This window comes from Acanthaster planci, linkage group LG05, assembly GCF_054643075.1.
Source record: "Acanthaster planci isolate LZ-2023a linkage group LG05, COTS_SCS, whole genome shotgun sequence".
Lineage (NCBI taxonomy): Eukaryota > Metazoa > Echinodermata > Asteroidea > Valvatida > Acanthasteridae > Acanthaster > Acanthaster planci.
The window spans coordinates 10,001,548-10,018,386 of NC_141781.1; the positions used below are offsets into that span (position 1 = coordinate 10,001,548).

The following is a 16,839-nucleotide window of genomic DNA, read 5'->3' on the forward strand; positions in this document are numbered from 1 at the left end:
TGACTAAGACCCCGTAAAAAGGGGGGCAATAAAAACTAACTCATTTAAATTTTTCTATGGTCTTAGATCATTTCATGTGATTTTCTGGTTGTCAGTGTTTGGAGTGTGCTCTATTGGAAGGAGTTGCTCGGGCAGTGAGCAACTCCCAGTGGCGTATCCAGCGGATGATGGGATGGGGGATGGTATTTTGCCCCCCCCGGATTTTTTTTTAAAGAAAATATCAAAAATGAGTAGTAAAGAAAGTATTCAGCACATTTGATTATCAAATATTAGCACCAAAACCCTAAGAAAACAACACCAGCAAATAAAAGCAAGGATTTCGGGACCGTGAGTAAACTTGTTGATTTTTTTCTCCCCTACATCTTGTTGAATGAGCCCGAAGCCGCATTTGCTTTTGAATTTGTCGCCCTGACACCAAAGCCGGATACGCCGCCGCCGGCTCCCAGCGCGACCATTCGCTGTTTTCGCTATCTATTCCTCGTCCGCTATTAGCTTTCCATCGGCTCTGCATTAAAAAAACTCTCGAAAGTCTCACTACCCACTATAAACTACTAGTATTCCTATTTGATCTTTTATCTTTGCCGGCATTCAGGAGTGGGTAGTTGTTTTTCTCTGTCTTTGGCTCATTTCAATTTAGACATATTAGCAGTCAGCGAAGTGCACGTGGGCGAAATGGCAAATGGGCGAAGTATCAACTGGGCGAAGTAGCAAACGGACGAAATGGCAATTAGGCGAAGTGGTTGTGGACGAAGTGACTGTAAAGTAAACTTACATGTATGTGACACTATTTTCATGAGATCTCCTATTGTCCTTCGTGATTGAAAAAATAAACACAAAACATTCAATACCTTAATTATAATAATTTGGCTATTTTTCGTTTTGGGGGCTTTTAAAGATAAACATGATGATACATAAGGGGTTAATATTAATGTTTTTTAAGGCATTAAAATTCTGTCAAGTGTCAAAGGTCGATACACTTACGATTTTTACACGGTTGAGTCGGTCTATTCTGATTTTTTCAATCTCCAGATCTTTGACTTTGAGAGAAAACACCAAGAATCTGTTGTGAGGTAAGTGAAGCAAGTCTTTTCTCGGTGGTTTCAAGGTGATGTAAGCTTGAATGATTTAAGTATGAACAGCAAAAATGGCAGATTTACGTTGCCAGCTGCAGTGCTGGCTACTGCTACTAGTACGTATCTATCTGTGCAGTCTACATACCCCCGTCCGACGTCCGCCCCGCTCCCACTGTAGTGTCATGACTGTAGCGCGTAAGCCTGAAGAAACCTGTAATGTTAGAGAGGAAACTATGAAAAAAGTAACAGTTTTACTGGCAAAGGGGAAATAATCCAAGAAGAATATTCTGGCTGGGTTATGTGGATAAAACCCATGGAATAATCAGGTTGGCACAGAAAACCCAGTCCACATGCAGACATGTGGACTGAGCCAGGAATCAAATCCAGGCCGCAGAAGTGAAAGGTGAGCATGGTGAGGAAAGAAGCACCATGCCAGCCTGACTGTCTGAGTTCAGTTCACCCAGCTTTCCCATGCCTAACCTGTATTAACAACCAAATGACCCTACAGCCTGCCTAAGAAAATGCTGCACATCTGTGACTTCAGCAGTTATGGCAGTGAAATAAAAAGTCAAGACATAAAAGACAAACAAAAAATTAACTAAACATACATTTTCAGGTGACGTTTGCCTTTTTTAAAAAGTAGCCAGCCTGGTTGGGGATTCCCCATCCATCTCACCATGTCTGGACACAAAAAGCTATTTTTGTATCTGGCAGTACGCCGGTGAAACTGTCTGAGAGGTGAACTGGGGTTGCCCCTAGAGCTGTTCTCTTTGGGAAGGAAAAAACACTGTTTTACTGACAGCATCAAATGCACTTAATAAATTGTATTTACCTCTTTTGGAAAGAATGTTTCATCCTGTGCCCATTGTTTTTATCACACTTGTAAATATCATCCCAACAACGGTCAGTTGTTGCAGAAATACTGCAAAGACATGAATCTAGGACTGATCTGGGAGATAAAAATATCCAATTCTGTCACGAAATACTTGGAAAAGTTTGTTCACTCCCTGTAGACTTTGTACAAAAAAACACTGAATTGGAGTCAAGATGCAGCATTCATTCACCTTCTTTATTCTATCACCTTTTAAAAAAAAAATTAATACAGGACGGACCACTTTAACGCCAAGTGTCTGGAGCCAGGAGCAAATGCCGTGGACCATTTCTTCAAAAGCCTTATCTAGTGCCCAGAGTCCTCTGCCTTTAAAGACTGTGCCCTGCCCTGGTGCTCTCTGGCTGTCTTCTCAGCCACTGGCTGGTGCATGATGGGAAGTTCCAGCGTCGGTCAGTGTTGTGGGCTCGTCTGGGCCTTCTGTAGAATTGGTGCTCACAAGGTGATGCATTAAGAGAACAAGTTGATGGCACGGTTACTGAGTGACACCAAATTTTCCCCTGAATGTAACTGATTAATCAAGTGCACAATTTTGGAAAGCCTGATTTTCCAATTGCCCCATTTCTCAGGTGCTTTATCATTGAGTCATACATGTATGTCACCAAACCGGCTCTTTGAGTTGATCACTTTTTCTAAAACAATCTTATTGCAGAAACCATGTTTCAAAAGTTTGAATTGCAAATTAGAACCATGCAGACTGTGTATAAGGTGTAGGAGTAAGGGACTTTAATTTAAACATATTCATTGAGAACAGGAATTACCCCCCCCAAAAAAAGGGCCCCTGGATTGTTTTCTGGATTCCGTAGTGTCATTGGCTGGCCAGAATGGGACGGCCAATACTGCAATGGCACAGCACTTGTGGACTGATTATAATAATAGTTATATTTATTTAGGCATTCCTATTAAAATGCAATACAATTAAAAATCTGACAAGAAAATTGACATTAGCAGGATGTCCAGGAGAAGAGAGAAGTTTGTCGCCACAAGGCATACTTTGTGTCTCCCAAAACCCAGACTACAATTAAGGCAAGAAAGGTCACTTAAAGAATAAACTAAACCACTGCCAGAACGACAAACATTGGGCAGAATTGATTTTAAAAATTCGGGAGAGTGAATGTAAGCATGAGGTGGTATGAACACGTGACATGCCTCTTTGGCTCACAGGGCGTCAGGATTTGCCAAACTTTTAAACACAAACTTGACGCTTGTGAACGTGGTACCCCGTGCCACACATTTTTGATGCGTCCTCCAGATTAGTCTATTAATTTGTCTCAATCTGTTCCAGGTAACGTGAAAATTGTGTGCGTAGAGAGTGAAGGAAACGGAAAGGGAGGGACAGAGTGCTCTGAATACTGAAGATGTGCCGAAGCTGCCGTTGTGTCATGTTTGTATGTTTTCTCCCTTCTCTGTCACAGTGTTGCCAGAAGCTGTGCTGCAGAAGCGAGTCCCCACCTCGACCCCAGTACACAGTCGTCTGTCTGGGTCTCTCCGGTGCCGGCAAAACAACTCTTGTCACCCTGCTGTGCGGGGAGAAGACGGAGGAGATTGTCCCTACAGTTGGTTAGACGAAATGTGTCCACGCTGCTCTTTATTACAGCAAGGAGCTTGTACTTTTGATCCTGCTGGAGGTGTTGGATTCAGTGCAGCAATAAGCATGGGCGTCACAAGGGGGAGCCAGGGGACTCTTTCCCAACCCACCTCCAGGAAGAATGTTTAAAATGGAGATAGAAAAAGGGATAAAACTCTATCCTTCACTCTGTTCTCAGCTGCTGTGAACCATTGATTAGCCCAAATAGATCTTCTCCTCTAGTGCCTTGTATGCCAACTTCAGGAATTGACTTTTGTCATTCTCCATGGGCAATTTTTTACTCTAAATAGCACATTATAAAAAAATTTTTTTTTTAAATCCACCACTTTTTTAAATACTTTGGAATTGACCCACTTCCATTGTAAATAGTTCGTCGGTTTGCTACTGATAAGTGCTTTATCTCCCCCCCCCCTGGAAAAAGCTTTGCCCCCATCTTGGCGACACCCATGGTGATACATTGCATGTGTTGTATCAGTCGTCCAAGTGTTGGAGTTGAATAAGTCAAGCCTCACACACAAATGGATGACACCGTTAAATTTGCCGTGTGGCAGCACCAAAGTGCACTCATCTGAGGCACACATTGGTGAACTGCGCACTTAAGTGTGTATTTGCCTGCAACTGGGGACCCCCTATTGTTCCTCTTTTGTTTGTACTTTAACTTTTTTAGAAGACCACCCATATGTTTTGTGCACAGTTGTCAATCGGGGACCCTCTGTCAATCGGGGACCTTATTGTCCTCTATTGTTCAGGGTCCCCAATTGAATGCAGAAACAAACTCACATTGTCTGATGTGTGTACGTATGCTCTGTGAGAAACTTTATCGCCAGCACCGTTTGTAATTTGTACCAGTAGAGCTTGACTTTAGGGTGACGCAGACTTGTTCAAACTGGTGGTAATGTAAGTCACAATCGCTTTTCATTCCCTGTGTCTATTTACCACAACCAGGGTTTAGCATCAAAGCTATTCCTCTCGATGATGCAGTACTCAACGCCAAAGAGCTAGGAGGTCAGTAAAAATCTCACAAGTTCTTTACGTACATCCATCATCTCATTTATGTTCGCTTAAAATGCACTTATTGAAGGGCAAAGTCCAAATTGTTCATTGACATAGAGGAGGGTGAAAAGGATATTTGGAAGGAGCTCATGGGTACCCTACCCATTCTGTAAGTCTTAATATTTGAATAATTAAGCTCAAAATAGAAGTGAATATCAGTTGATTTGTTTGGTTTCAAACAGGAGGTGCTAATATTCAGCCACACTGGCATCGATACTATGAGGGCACAGAGGGTATCGTGTTTGTGCTTGACAGTGCATGTTCGGATGAAGCCTTGCAGCAGGTCAGCCTCCACGGTGTTTTCATAATTTTTTTACTATTTCTGTATCGTTTGAATATTCCTCACTTGGATCAAGTTACTCATTCTTGTGAATAATTGGGTCTAGGAATCAACTTTATGTGAAATGTAATAACAAAGCCAAATGGGTGATGTGAATGTAGTTTTACTTTGTCCACGGATTGACAATTCTTACATTACAGGCGTCATTGTGCACTATGTGCTTTGAGGCAACAAAAGTGCTCAATATGTCAAGAAAGCTGCCTAACAACTAACTCAAGGAAGTTTCAGCTCATTAAATATTCTATGGCCTAGATTTCAAATCAAAAGTTGCCGATTCATTTTTTGAATTGTGCCTGAATTCAGCCTCTCTGTGCCATATTCTCATTCAGCTAAATGCAGCTACATGATGTCCCACACTGAACTGAAGAATTATAGTAACGTTGCATGCCCATGTGTCGTGTCGATGTTTGCGTGCACGTCACTGGATCAAAAACAAACTGCTGATGGCAATTTTCACAAATGCATGGTTAGAGGCATTTGCATCCTCGGAAATGGCCTTCTCTCAATGTTTTTTTTTCAAAAAGACAGTTTGTCTAAAGAATAAATTCACAATCAGGTTGGTCTCAAAACTTTTCAACAATACTTTCCTCCGTAACTTTGTGGATCGTCTGCAAATGATGGACTGCACTGTTATGTATGCTAAGGAAATCAATTTCAGAATTTATTGTATAATTTATCACACAATCTGTTTGTCTTCCCTTCCACAGACTACATTGTGCTTCAAAATTTGTTCGAGGTTAAAAGTTAATATGGTCAAACCATTGCCCGTTCAGTTTGTGCACTGTAGGAAAAAGATGGTTAATTTTAGGATTTGTGGCAAAACTTAACCATGTATGTTAGAAGAAGTCGTATCAGGCAAACTGGCATAATTTTACTGGAGGAATTGAAAGAAAGATTGTCAAGATGCTGCTGCCCCAGTACACCACTTAACCCTCCTTTGGTTTTACAGCACAAATGTACACAAGTGCCCACAGTCACTGATGAGCATGTATTTTCTATATGGAACTCAAACATGCACAGGTTCAGTGTTTACAAAGTAGATTGCCAGTACAAAATGACCCAGGGTCTTTTGTGGAGTTCCTCTTCACTGCATTTGGTTTACTGCACAATGATGCACATGAAACAGTGAAGCACAGTTGTTGGGCAGCACAAAAGTGCAATCTGATATTCCTGTGAGGGACTGTTGGTGCAGTGCACAACACAACACAGCTGTGCTTCTTTGAGGTGTTCACCAAATGACCCAAATAGTTTGGAGTCTGCCACGAAGGTGGTAAACGTTTCTTTTGGGTTTATTTTTTCCTTCAGGTCTCTGAGGTCTTGTCATCCACCCTGACCCACCACTCTCTCCAGGGTCTACCTTTACTGATACTTGCCAGCCATCAGGACAAACCGACAGCCCGCAATAAAGACCAGGTTGGCAGAAACCTTCCCTTCTTTTGAATCTTGGTCTTGGCTCTGCACCCAAACATTTTCACTGTTGACATAGATGGGGGTTAATGACTGGTCTGACTTACAATGCCGCTGCCTGCGTGCGCTTAACACCCACATAAACACCCTGTGGGTTTGGGCTCATTGTTGCTCAAACAAGGGTGTTTCTTGTGCCTGTACACCCATCACTTGAGGAAAATGCTCCTTTTTCTCCAACTAGGATAACTCCTTCAAGCTTGATTTTTGATGATGATTTCCTGGACTGTTCCTCTTCATTTTGCCACGGATAATAATGACCTCAAAATGCCTCTGAAACTGTTTTTCAGAGAGGGGAAAAGATTGTGTGGACGTGTACGAGTCCACACAATGCCATCATACCCTACATTATGTGGACTTCTTTTGTGCAGAGGTCCACACGATGTATGCCACGCCTGCACTCACAAGTCTGCAACTAAGAAAAGGGTCCCATCTTCCATGTTGGTCTTGGATGATGTGCAAGAGCTTTGCTACCAGTCTTCTTGTCTTGTGTACATGAGTTCCATTCTCGGGTCATCTCTAACCCCCGTCGGCATTCTTACACAGGAGCCTCCCCAAATCCATCTGCATGTGAGACCTCAAGGTTGAGGTCTTTTTAGTCTAACTTTCAAGGAGCATCAAGTCAAAGGAATAGTTAAAGTTGTGATTTCTTCTCTAAATCTTCTGAAACCTCTTGAGGCATCTTGAGGGATCTGAGCAGGTTAGGACTAATTTTTGTCAGTAGTCACCAGTGTTGTAGTGGAGTCCATTGCAAATCCTTTCCCAAGTCTAGTCACAAGTAACAGAAATGCTTCTGTATGCAGTTCATCGGAATAGCTTGTGACTTGGCTGCAGACTGAATGACTTGCAGGGACTTGTGATGAACTTGACTACAAAACCTTATTCGCATTCAACATTGTGAGCATGCTTGATTGCTGTTGTATTTGCATTTTTCATTTTAATCCCAGCTCACGGAAGCCCTCAACCTTGACAGCCTCAAAGACAGCCACGAGGTGGTTCTCCAGCTGTGCTCCCGCGACGACCTTCCCGGCGTCAGAGAGGGTCTGGACCGCCTCGCTCAGATACTCCACACGACAGCAGACCACGAAGACAACAGAGTATGAGGTCTCCACAAGTTGGCTGGTGAGCCAAGTTTAGCTGGAGCTAGAGCTTATTGTCACGAGTTGATGGAAGTCGAGAGACGAGTTTTCTGAGGAGTTCAAACCGAAGCCTTTATCTTAACAATAATATTGTCCCTGGGTATTATTGGCTCTCTAGGCTTAATCTAGGATTGATTGGATATTCCTAGGTGCCATATGTGAAGCAAGGCTGTAGAGAGTTTGTCAAGTTTCAATTGAAACATCTGAAAAGGGTAACTTGTCGACAGGTGGGCCTGGATGATTAAAGTTGGCACTTGGACAACCAGCGGGGTGATGGTCTGGAAAGATTGGAGTGACAAGCTGTGTATTTGGAAGACAGGTGTCGTCATTACTTAGAAGCTGATACCATTTAACCTCATTCAGATAGCATTCCTATGTTTTATTGACCCTATGCTCTAGATGTTTTTGCTAAGACTTTGTGGGGGAAAACCAACACAGTCGAACCACGTTAATAAGAGGTCCTTCGGTCGGACTTGGCCAATTACCTTATTATAAGAGGAATCTTGTATTATCAGGAATAAAAACAATGAAAAACGAGGGAGTGGGACCCCGAAATGTCCTTGTTGCAAGCAGCATCTTGCATTAACAATGTATTAACAGTTCTTAACGAGGTTCGACTGTATTACAGTGGCAAGACAATACCTCACTGAGTCTTTCAAAGTTAATGGGGGAGAATGTGGAGGAAATGGAGGAATTGGGGTACAGTAAATATTATATTGCATTTGGATTCAGCAGGCCCTGAAGTTGAGTACCAGAGGAAACAATGTTTTCTTTTGTATATTTAATGAGAAATAGAAATTTCTCTCTAAACATGTCAATAGAATTATATGGCAAAGACGTCTTTTAGAGCACTCATTTTGCTTGCTGTTTTTAGAGCACAACCCATGCTTTGTTAGGTTCTGTATTTTTATGGTTTTTTCCAGTAATGCATTTTTGTGGAGGGGTGTAACAATTTCATTTTTTTCCCCATGATTTGATACATTTCATGATGATGAGGTCACGATACCTCTCATGAGCTTAAGATGTTGAAGTTATGGCACGGTGCTTGGCATATACGTGTGTATTCTTTGTGTACATGCAAAACTCGTCCACATGCCATGCATATTCATTGGATGCGGTGTACACAGCCATCTCCGACTGCTATATGTACAGGTGCATCCCTTTACTTGTTCTCAACGTTTGTGGTAGAGGCTTAACATTAAATAGTCAAAGTTTACACAATTTATTTGATGTATTTTGGTCTTATTTAGACTTCTGTTTAGTCCTGGAAATAGTCTTAACTTTTGCTAAAAATTTGTTTGAAAGGCTCAGTGCCACAACACAGTTTATCGTATCACAATATGATATTGTGCATGCATCAATGTATTTTTATACACCTGTTGTTACATGTTTGGGTAAAAGTGTTTGTAGTCTTATGTCATCTTTCCTTCGACTTATTAGCAAAATTTTAGCTAAAAGAAGCTTGGTTTCTGAGAAAGCCATAAATAACACGTCGATGGGATGCGTATCACTAGGACTTCAGACAGATTGATGTGTCCACCCATGCCAATATTCCTGTTGGATACGCAGATTCCATGTCATGTTTATGAAGTTGATGCAGTGCCAATGTATTAAGGGTTAATGTTAAGTTGGGTGGGGGTGGCTGTTGAGTTGGTGCTTTGGGATTTTTGTAGCTAGGGCTGTATTCATTACATTTGACCATCTGCTGTATAGTAAAGCATGCTGAAATTGGACTTTTATAAAGTGTTCTGTTATGTGTGCATGTGTGCTGTACACGCATTATAAATGTATAGTGTAAATCAACTACTGGAAGCCATTAATGCGGTTACATAAGGCTCATGGACAGGTGGTACGGGTGCGTTACATGCCTCTTCAAGCAAAAGAGTGTCGTGATTTGCAAAATCCACACATGTTAAACTGAAGAATGTTCGTGTGAGTGCGGTGCCACAGCCGTTACTGCATTTAATGGGATTAGTTTACAGGTGTTTGTGTGGACCGAAAGTCCATCTTAAAGCTTTCCAGTAATGCTTAAGTCAGTAAGGAAGTAAGGAAAGTTTAGGGCTTTCAAAATACTCAGAGAGGGATATCCCCAGTATAGGTAATGTCTGTCTGTAGTCATTTTGTCATCTTTTGTTGTGTAATGTAAACAGTTTCCTTTCATAGTTCATAAAACAACTGTTGTAAAAAAAGAGTTTTTATGAATGCATGTTTTAGTGCTACATTTATATTTCTGATGTCATGCAGACGTTGGGATCCAAAAAATCTGAAGGGTCTTTGATTTGACGGCATCAGATTTAAAGGTTTTCATTGGAGTGTGGGTTGCTGAGTAGAGTTTTCAATGGCTTCATTTATGGTTGTTTGTTAATCCTGAAATATCTATTCTTTTTTTTTCATTTTAAAAGTGTTTGTAATGTATGTAAATGGTTCATGTATGCTTTGCATACATGAACAAGTCTCTCTTATAGAACACTTTCACAGAGCACCACCTTTGTGGGAAAATTACTACCGTGTGGTCAACACCATCAGGTGCATTTGTGCAAATGTTGTATACACATGAGCGCCTGTTCATTTAATGATCTTTGAAATACGGCCTAGCCAATGCACATCACAAAAATTTGATGCCCAATATGCTAATACATGTGGCAATCTGCAGGAAGTGATGTCATTAGAGAGACCTAAAGTTTATATTTGTTTGCATTGTTTCCATGTATATTGTTGAATTGGGAGAGCTGATCACTCAGAAGTCTTCAGGAGAGCGATAGCAATCATAGAATGGTCGAGTACCAGTTCTTCCTGGAGTTCATCACCTATGTGTCTGTATACATGAATACTTGGAGTGCGTTTGATTAGCTTACACAGCAAAGCCCTAACCTGGGGATGGCCATGTCTCTGCTCATCAAAAAAATGAGAGGGTAGGGATGAGGTTAAACCCGGGTCAACTCATGGAAGTTAATCAAACACACCCATAGTTTGGCCGAGGACAACTGGACTTTTTGCCACAATGATGGTACAGATGCCTTAAATGATTATCGCTCCGGAATGCATAGCCACAGTGATGCTTCGAGGGATCATCATGCGCACTGATGTGTCGTAGTCAGGAGCAAGTGTGTTCATGTTTTGAATATAATGCAACCAGTTTCATGATGAGATTCTGCCATGTGCATGTGAGCAGATGTGGGATAGTAGGAGGCTTTTTGAAGACTCTATCCAAATCTCGGCGCTTGGTGCCATCGGTAAGCCACAGCAAATAGCCATAGCCTGAGGCCAACATTGCCCATTTCAGACACAATCTCACACATGTGCAATTAAGAACTGTGGAAGTGCTGACCCTGTAGCAGGCACATTGAGCCTACTGCGTTTTCCATCAGTACATCTTTGATCTTTTTATCAGTGTGGGCTTATTTCGCACAGATGACCATCAGTGAGCGTGGTCAGTAACCAGTGGCATATCCAGGTCTTGGATGGGAAGGGTTGGGGGATAAAATGTAATTTTTTTCTGAAATGACTGTCCAAATGGTTTCATCCCCTACCCCACTATGCCACCGTCGGCTAAAGCTTCCATTCAAAATGTATGCATTTATGCTTTTGATGTATTCGATGATAATAATGGAGGCATCTTCATTTTGGATACTGCTTGTTAATAATTCAGTGTTTTTGAAAGTGACAACTTTTTTTCTACTATGTGAATCGTCTACATAGTAACGTCAACCATGACTGTCTCAAAGCTCAAGCAAATTTTCCATTGCCGTCCTTGTTAATTGTTAGACATTATGCCAATCAGTTTTGGAACAAATTTTAACAAGAAATGTGGCTTTTAGATTTATTTATTTAGAGAAGTCCATAATGCGATGTTGCATGAATTGTACATTACAAGCAATTCCTGCATCAGTATTTGTTGTGAATGGTTATGTGAATGAATAAAACGTGATTCAGAAAATGAAACAGAACTTCATCAATCATAGCATGTTTGTTACAGCTGTGACTTTCTTTCTTTGTAACTCACTAGATCTAAAAAAGGACTTCATGTTTTACTTTATGCATGAGCACTTTCTATCCGAACCAAGTAAATAAAGTTTTATCTCCCTGCCCAAGGAAAGCAAACCCTTCAAGTATGGCGTCATGATGCTATTATGGCACTGAAGGTGCACACAGTACTGGTCAGTACAATATACACTGACTATGTACTGTCTGGTGGAGTAAGTTTCATTGTGTGTTCCTTACTTATGACAAGATGGAGTCATAGCCTAGAGTGTTCATGGGAGCCATTTTAATGCTGATAGATTTTATCACAAATGGAAATGATCTGCTTTTCCCCGACAAGTGTTCATCTTTTAAGTCAATGCCCTTGGGTTTTTGAATGAGTTATATGGACTACCTGCTAATGAGATTTCCTTAAGAAAGGTATGTGGTGGTGGTTTGTGTCAACATCACCCACAACTAAACCTTGCGCAAGGTTCAAAACTAAAATACACTTCTCTTTATAGAAAACGAAACAAAGACTTAAAAAATCATCACCCCAAAAATTTAATACTTTGTTTCAACAAATAAACTTTATTTACAGTGATTCAAAAACTCTGTTTCCACAAACCAGCAAATAATGTCACTTGCTGGACATTCTAACAGCAAACAGATACCAGCATTACAATCAATTTTTACTTTAGGGGTCTGATGTTCTAATTCCAGTCAACTCTTCTCAAGGGACAGGTGCTTTTCGGATTGTGGAATACAATACATGAACTCAACTGCAGGTTTCACACAGTTGGAAACTCATACAAGATGAAAGCAACCGAATTCGAGGGCTAACAATCACCTCTAATGGGAGAAAAAAATCAGCCCCTGCCCACTGCTAGTCATATCATTTTTCACTCTTCCAATGGCATTCAACCAAAATCTTCACACATGCAATTTGTCTCTACACACTTCTTGAAAAAAATCACCAACAGACCCAAGAATACTCTACTTGTCAACGGTGCCTCGATCTGGACACTCCTAAATGTAAGTTATAAAACAAAACTCTAGTTTGGAATAATTTAGACTGGCTGTCTCATGCGAGCATCTGGGCTATGCCTATTTGGTGGAAACTCTTGTCTTCTTGTCCCAGGAGAAGTTGGCACCATACGACTTGGGCCTCATTGCTCTGGATGGCAGCTCTTCAATCTCATACCACCACCCTGTCAGAGAAAAGTGAAAATTGGAAGAAAAATTGAATGACAGCATCCTGCAAATAAACAAGTAAGAAAATTGAACAGGAAGAAGCTCGTGTATTCATCTCCAATGAAGATGATGTGACCACGAAGAGCCATGTCTGGGTTGTTCGGCTATGGCAGCCACTAGCTAGCAGCTTCACTCATTCCCCACAAATGCATGTACTTTTTATCAGCCACAACCATGTCATATGATGTAGCAATCATCTACATGTCCACTCAGTCATGTAAAATACATCAAAGTAGTCCATTTTAGTCACTGCAAAAGGTCCTCATGAATTTTGCACAGTAATTTTAAAATGTCCAAAGCTACTGCCATTTTGAAACATGGAACTGAACACTGAGATCATTAGCTGCCATAAAATCTCTTAACCCCTTGACGACGGGAATTTCTTCCCTAACCGACTCCAAGAATTCCAGCCTCGCTTGGCCAAACCGCGAATTCTCGGTTTGTGGCCCTGCGTGCTCTGCATGCTTTGAATTACACAGTGAAAAGGCTGATTGTTTGGTGGCACGCGGCTCGACTCACGCTTCCACATTCCTGTTGCCTCTTTTCAAAGTGGGGACTATTGTGAAGCTGGTGATTATGATGCAAATTCGGTCTTTTCATTTCTGGGCTACGCACAAAGACCAATTACCATATATACAAGAGCCAGGGTCTGCCTTCTTTCATCGTGTTTGCTCAAGCTTGGGCCGAGAATAATAGCTGAAAAGCTGGCTTAGAATCGCAATTTTTACACCGGCTATAGCTGCATCCAGGTGCGAAAGGGTTAAGGGAAAACGTTCTTTAACAGACCTGGGATAAATTGACACTATGGTTTGTTTTACATGTACATGTTCACTTTTTTAAGGGAGTGTGGGTTTAACATAGAATGACACAAATGAACATTTTAGTGAAAATGCAATAATTACGGCAAATAAAACAACACATGAAGTAGTTCACTGTTGGATGTTATACAACCACTGCTCACGAAAGTTTAGCCATTGTTTTGCTTACCGTTCTTTTCGGCAAAACTCGCGGCCTCCTCCTTAGTGCGAAATGACAGTGCTACATTGGAGAGTGGGTCAGCCCTGAATGAAAACAAATATTACAAGTTTCTTAGGTTATTTAAACTGTCTTTTAACAAGTAACGCTTTATGAGAGACAGTAAGGGGAAAATAAATATGAAAGTAAAGGGAGAGAAGGAGGTCAGTCAACAAAATGAACATGGACTCTCTTCGGGTACATGCAGACAGATACACGGGCATTGCCATGAAATCAGAATGACATTTCCTGGGCATGATCAACAGGATTCCTTTAAAAGATGAAGTGGACAGTGTACGCAGATTTGTTCTGCACAGGTGACAGCTCTTTCCAACAACACATTGCCTGCATGCACTTTCTGTTCCATGTTATCCGGCCGGTACCTATGTCTTAGGTTTTAGTTTATTTTAATTTGTCTTAATATTCTGTACATACACATTCTTTTCTATTTATATGATACTATACCATCCCTGTAAATGTTTTTTTAGCTCTTGGATGTGGTCAACAAAGAAATAAATTAATACAAGCAATGTTCCTTGGACCAGTGCATACCGCGTATGGCCCAGGTTCATGCACGCTTAGCATAGCACGTGCTGAGCCCACACGTCCCATTTCTGTTCAAATGTCTTTACATGACCATCAGGTGCTTGATTTAAACAGATGTAACCAGCATGTATCTCTAGACTTCGCCCCTGAGGAGAACTTCTGGTCAGAATGGGTATTTTAGATGTAGGATAGGCCGTGACCAAATCACTCGACTGTGGCTTGAAATTATACACAACTCCAAAGGAAGTAATTGGAGCCACTACCACAGACTTGTGCGTAATCTCAAGCCAAAGCACAGGAGTCTGGACGAGAACTCGCTTACGTGGAAGCCCAGCCCATGAGGGGGTTCTCCCATCTCTCCCTGGTCTCAAACTCCAGCTTCCACTGGTGGGTGTTGTTGGTTCCCGACTGCATGGCATTCTTGGCTGGGATGAAGATGCGGACCTTGCGGGTTTTAATGTGCTCCTCGGGGATGCCTGAGACCGTGGTGAGGTCCATCTGATTAAATGATGTGTAAACCGGACGACGTCATTAAATGCATTAATGCAAATCTGCAGCTGGGAATTAAGCCTGCGGCTGTGTGCTTGGATGATCCAGTCTTCTACCAGCACTGTGTGAAACTTGGAGCCATTTTTTGAACTGACGTTGTCGCAAGTACCTTAATTTTCCCTTGCTGTAAGTTATCAGCTATCAGAAAGTGATAACATGTCCTCGAAAGTCAAATTAGTGAAATTATTGTTTCAAGGAAAAATGACCACAAAATTAATCAAAGCCAAGGAGGCCTAAAGCGAAATGTTCCTATTCTTCTTGTAAATTACCTGCTGCTACTGAAAGCAAAGTGTGACCATCACACGTCTATCATGTCTACGAAGATGCATAAATGAGAGAGGACACTATTCATTTGGAATGTCATTTCCTCAATAGGACATTGTGATTAAAATTTATCTTTCTCTGCATGCTGTAGCTCCTCTATTTCACATCCAATTTCAAACTTTTGGAAATTTCAAGCTTTACACTCAAAACAACAGTACATCCAGTTTTCTGAACAAAATAATCAGTTTGCTTTGCATTGCACATGTACAAAAACATCCCAAAATGTCTCACAATATCCCCACTTTAAATCACTGTCTATCAATTTAGACATTATTGGTGTGCATATCGCCACAGTAGGCTGGCTGGTCAGCGTGTCACACCTAAATATCTGCAAGGTTTAAACGTGTTCATGCTTTATTATTCAACTTGGCCCATGTTCCTTCTTGTTCCACATGTCAGTTCAACCATTTTCGGAGGCGGAGGGATGGCATCTTGCTTTTATTGCACAATCGTCCTTGCTGTGTCACTTGTAACCTGACACCATCAGGACTTGCAACATGTGTTGCCCATGCCTGTGACAGATACATTTATTTATTTATTTCTGTGAAATTGGAGTTACACAAAACTTGCCTCTGAAAATTGTCAAACCAACATGCAGAGCAAGCTTAAAAAATGACCTGACGCATGCACAATATGATAAAAATAAATGGTGCAATAGTTGTCAGGTGGAAACAAGCGATTGGTGAGTAAAAATGTATGTTGCTCTCAGTTTCTCTACACCACTACACACAGGAAAATTTGATTGAAAAAGCGAAATTTGCATTACCAGACATTTATATGTTTACCGTAAAGGCTCAATTCAAAAACCACATGGCATTATGAACGGCATGTAAATAACAATGGCTCCAAGTCACACGTTAGGCGTATGAGAAATGGCCCACTATGTCAGACATTCTCGCGGTCGGGATGACGTCACTAATTCTTCTCTCTGATAGGCCAATTGGTGGCTATTGTTCCATAATCTACACTCAAACCTCAAGGACAATGGGGCAAAAATAGTGTTCCAGTCTAGACTATGGGGAAAACCTGAATTATTGACTAACACTGACCATTCCTCCAAGTAAAACCTACATCAAATGTGCATGAAATTTCACTATTTTAGTATTTATGAGCTATTATTTATGAGGTCTCCCACACTGTACTGAAAAGATTTAAGTTATTTTTATCATGTTGCAGCAAAAAAGGAGGAAAACATGCAAATCCTTGTACAAAGTGAATGGAGAGTTGTCCCTTTGCAATGTTTGCCCAGACTTAATTAAGTGCAATAATGGAAGTTGGAACAACCTCCGACCGCGAGAATGTCTGTCCGGCACGTCCGGAAACTAGACAATATGAAGGCCCACAGGCCACACGTTTTCACACAGCAAAACTTACGGTCTTTTCCTTTAAAGTATCAACTCTTGTCTCTTGTACACCCTCTTTTAATGTCCTCCATGGCGAAGTGCTGAGAAATCTGCAAAAAATGTTTACATTCGATGATCTCGATGTACATCGACACAACGCCATGATTGCAATTTGTAGTGTTACTTGGCTGACCGTGGATATATGCGACCAAATCACTTTGGCTGCGGCTAGAAATTACACACGACTCTATGAGAGAACTGGCTAGAGCCACTGCCGCGGTACCGCTGCACGGCCGCCCTGGC

The 16,839-nt window shown here is 41.3% G+C and overlaps 2 protein-coding genes across 3 annotated transcripts; one reads left to right on the top strand and one right to left on the bottom strand.

Annotated features, from left to right (window-relative positions):
• Nucleotides 1-633: 633 nt before the first annotated feature.
• On the top strand, nt 634-11,493 carry LOC110987072 (ADP-ribosylation factor-like protein 15). Of its 2 annotated transcripts, XM_087136657.1 has the most exons (8): nt 634-774; nt 1,030-1,070; nt 2,179-2,404; nt 3,378-3,522; nt 4,496-4,555; nt 4,786-4,886; nt 6,249-6,356; nt 7,355-11,493. In XM_087136657.1, the coding sequence occupies exons 3-8, from the start codon at nt 2,333-2,335 to the stop codon at nt 7,508-7,510; spliced, it is 642 nt and encodes a 213-aa protein (XP_086992783.1). In that variant the 5' UTR covers nt 634-774; nt 1,030-1,070; nt 2,179-2,332; the 3' UTR covers nt 7,511-11,493. The 2 variants fall into 2 exon arrangements, with proteins under 2 accessions (XP_086992783.1, XP_086992782.1); XM_087136656.1 differs by lacking the exon at nt 634-774 and having other exon boundaries at nt 912-1,070.
• A 584-nt stretch (nt 11,494-12,077) lies between these two features.
• Nucleotides 12,078-16,787, bottom strand: ndufs4 (NADH:ubiquinone oxidoreductase subunit S4). Its single transcript, XM_022249525.2, has 4 exons — nt 16,568-16,787; nt 14,643-14,818; nt 13,748-13,821; nt 12,078-12,717 (listed from the first exon to the last, which is right to left on the bottom strand). Exons 1-4 carry the CDS (start codon nt 16,697-16,699, stop codon nt 12,614-12,616), a joined length of 486 nt encoding a protein of 161 aa, XP_022105217.2. The 5' UTR covers nt 16,700-16,787; the 3' UTR covers nt 12,078-12,613.
• Nucleotides 16,788-16,839: the final 52 nt, after the last annotated feature.

Coding starts and splice junctions, on each gene's coding strand:
- LOC110987072 (XM_087136657.1), top strand. CDS start 2,333: ATGATGGGAAGTTCCAGCGTCGGTCAGTGTTGTGGGCTCGTCTGGGCC. Junction 4,556..4,785: donor CAACGCCAAAGAGCTAGGAG/GTCAGTAAAAAT, acceptor GGTTTCAAACAG/GAGGTGCTAATATTCAGCCA. Junction 4,887..6,248: donor CGGATGAAGCCTTGCAGCAG/GTCAGCCTCCAC, acceptor TTTTTCCTTCAG/GTCTCTGAGGTCTTGTCATC.
- ndufs4 (XM_022249525.2), bottom strand. CDS start 16,699: ATGGCGTTGTGTCGATGTACATCGAGATCATCGAATGTAAACATTTTT. Junction 13,822..14,642: donor CTCATGGGCTGGGCTTCCAC/GTAAGCGAGTTC, acceptor GTTTTCATTCAG/GGCTGACCCACTCTCCAATG. Junction 12,718..13,747: donor GAGTTTTGCCGAAAAGAACG/GTAAGCAAAACA, acceptor TTTCTCTGACAG/GGTGGTGGTATGAGATTGAA.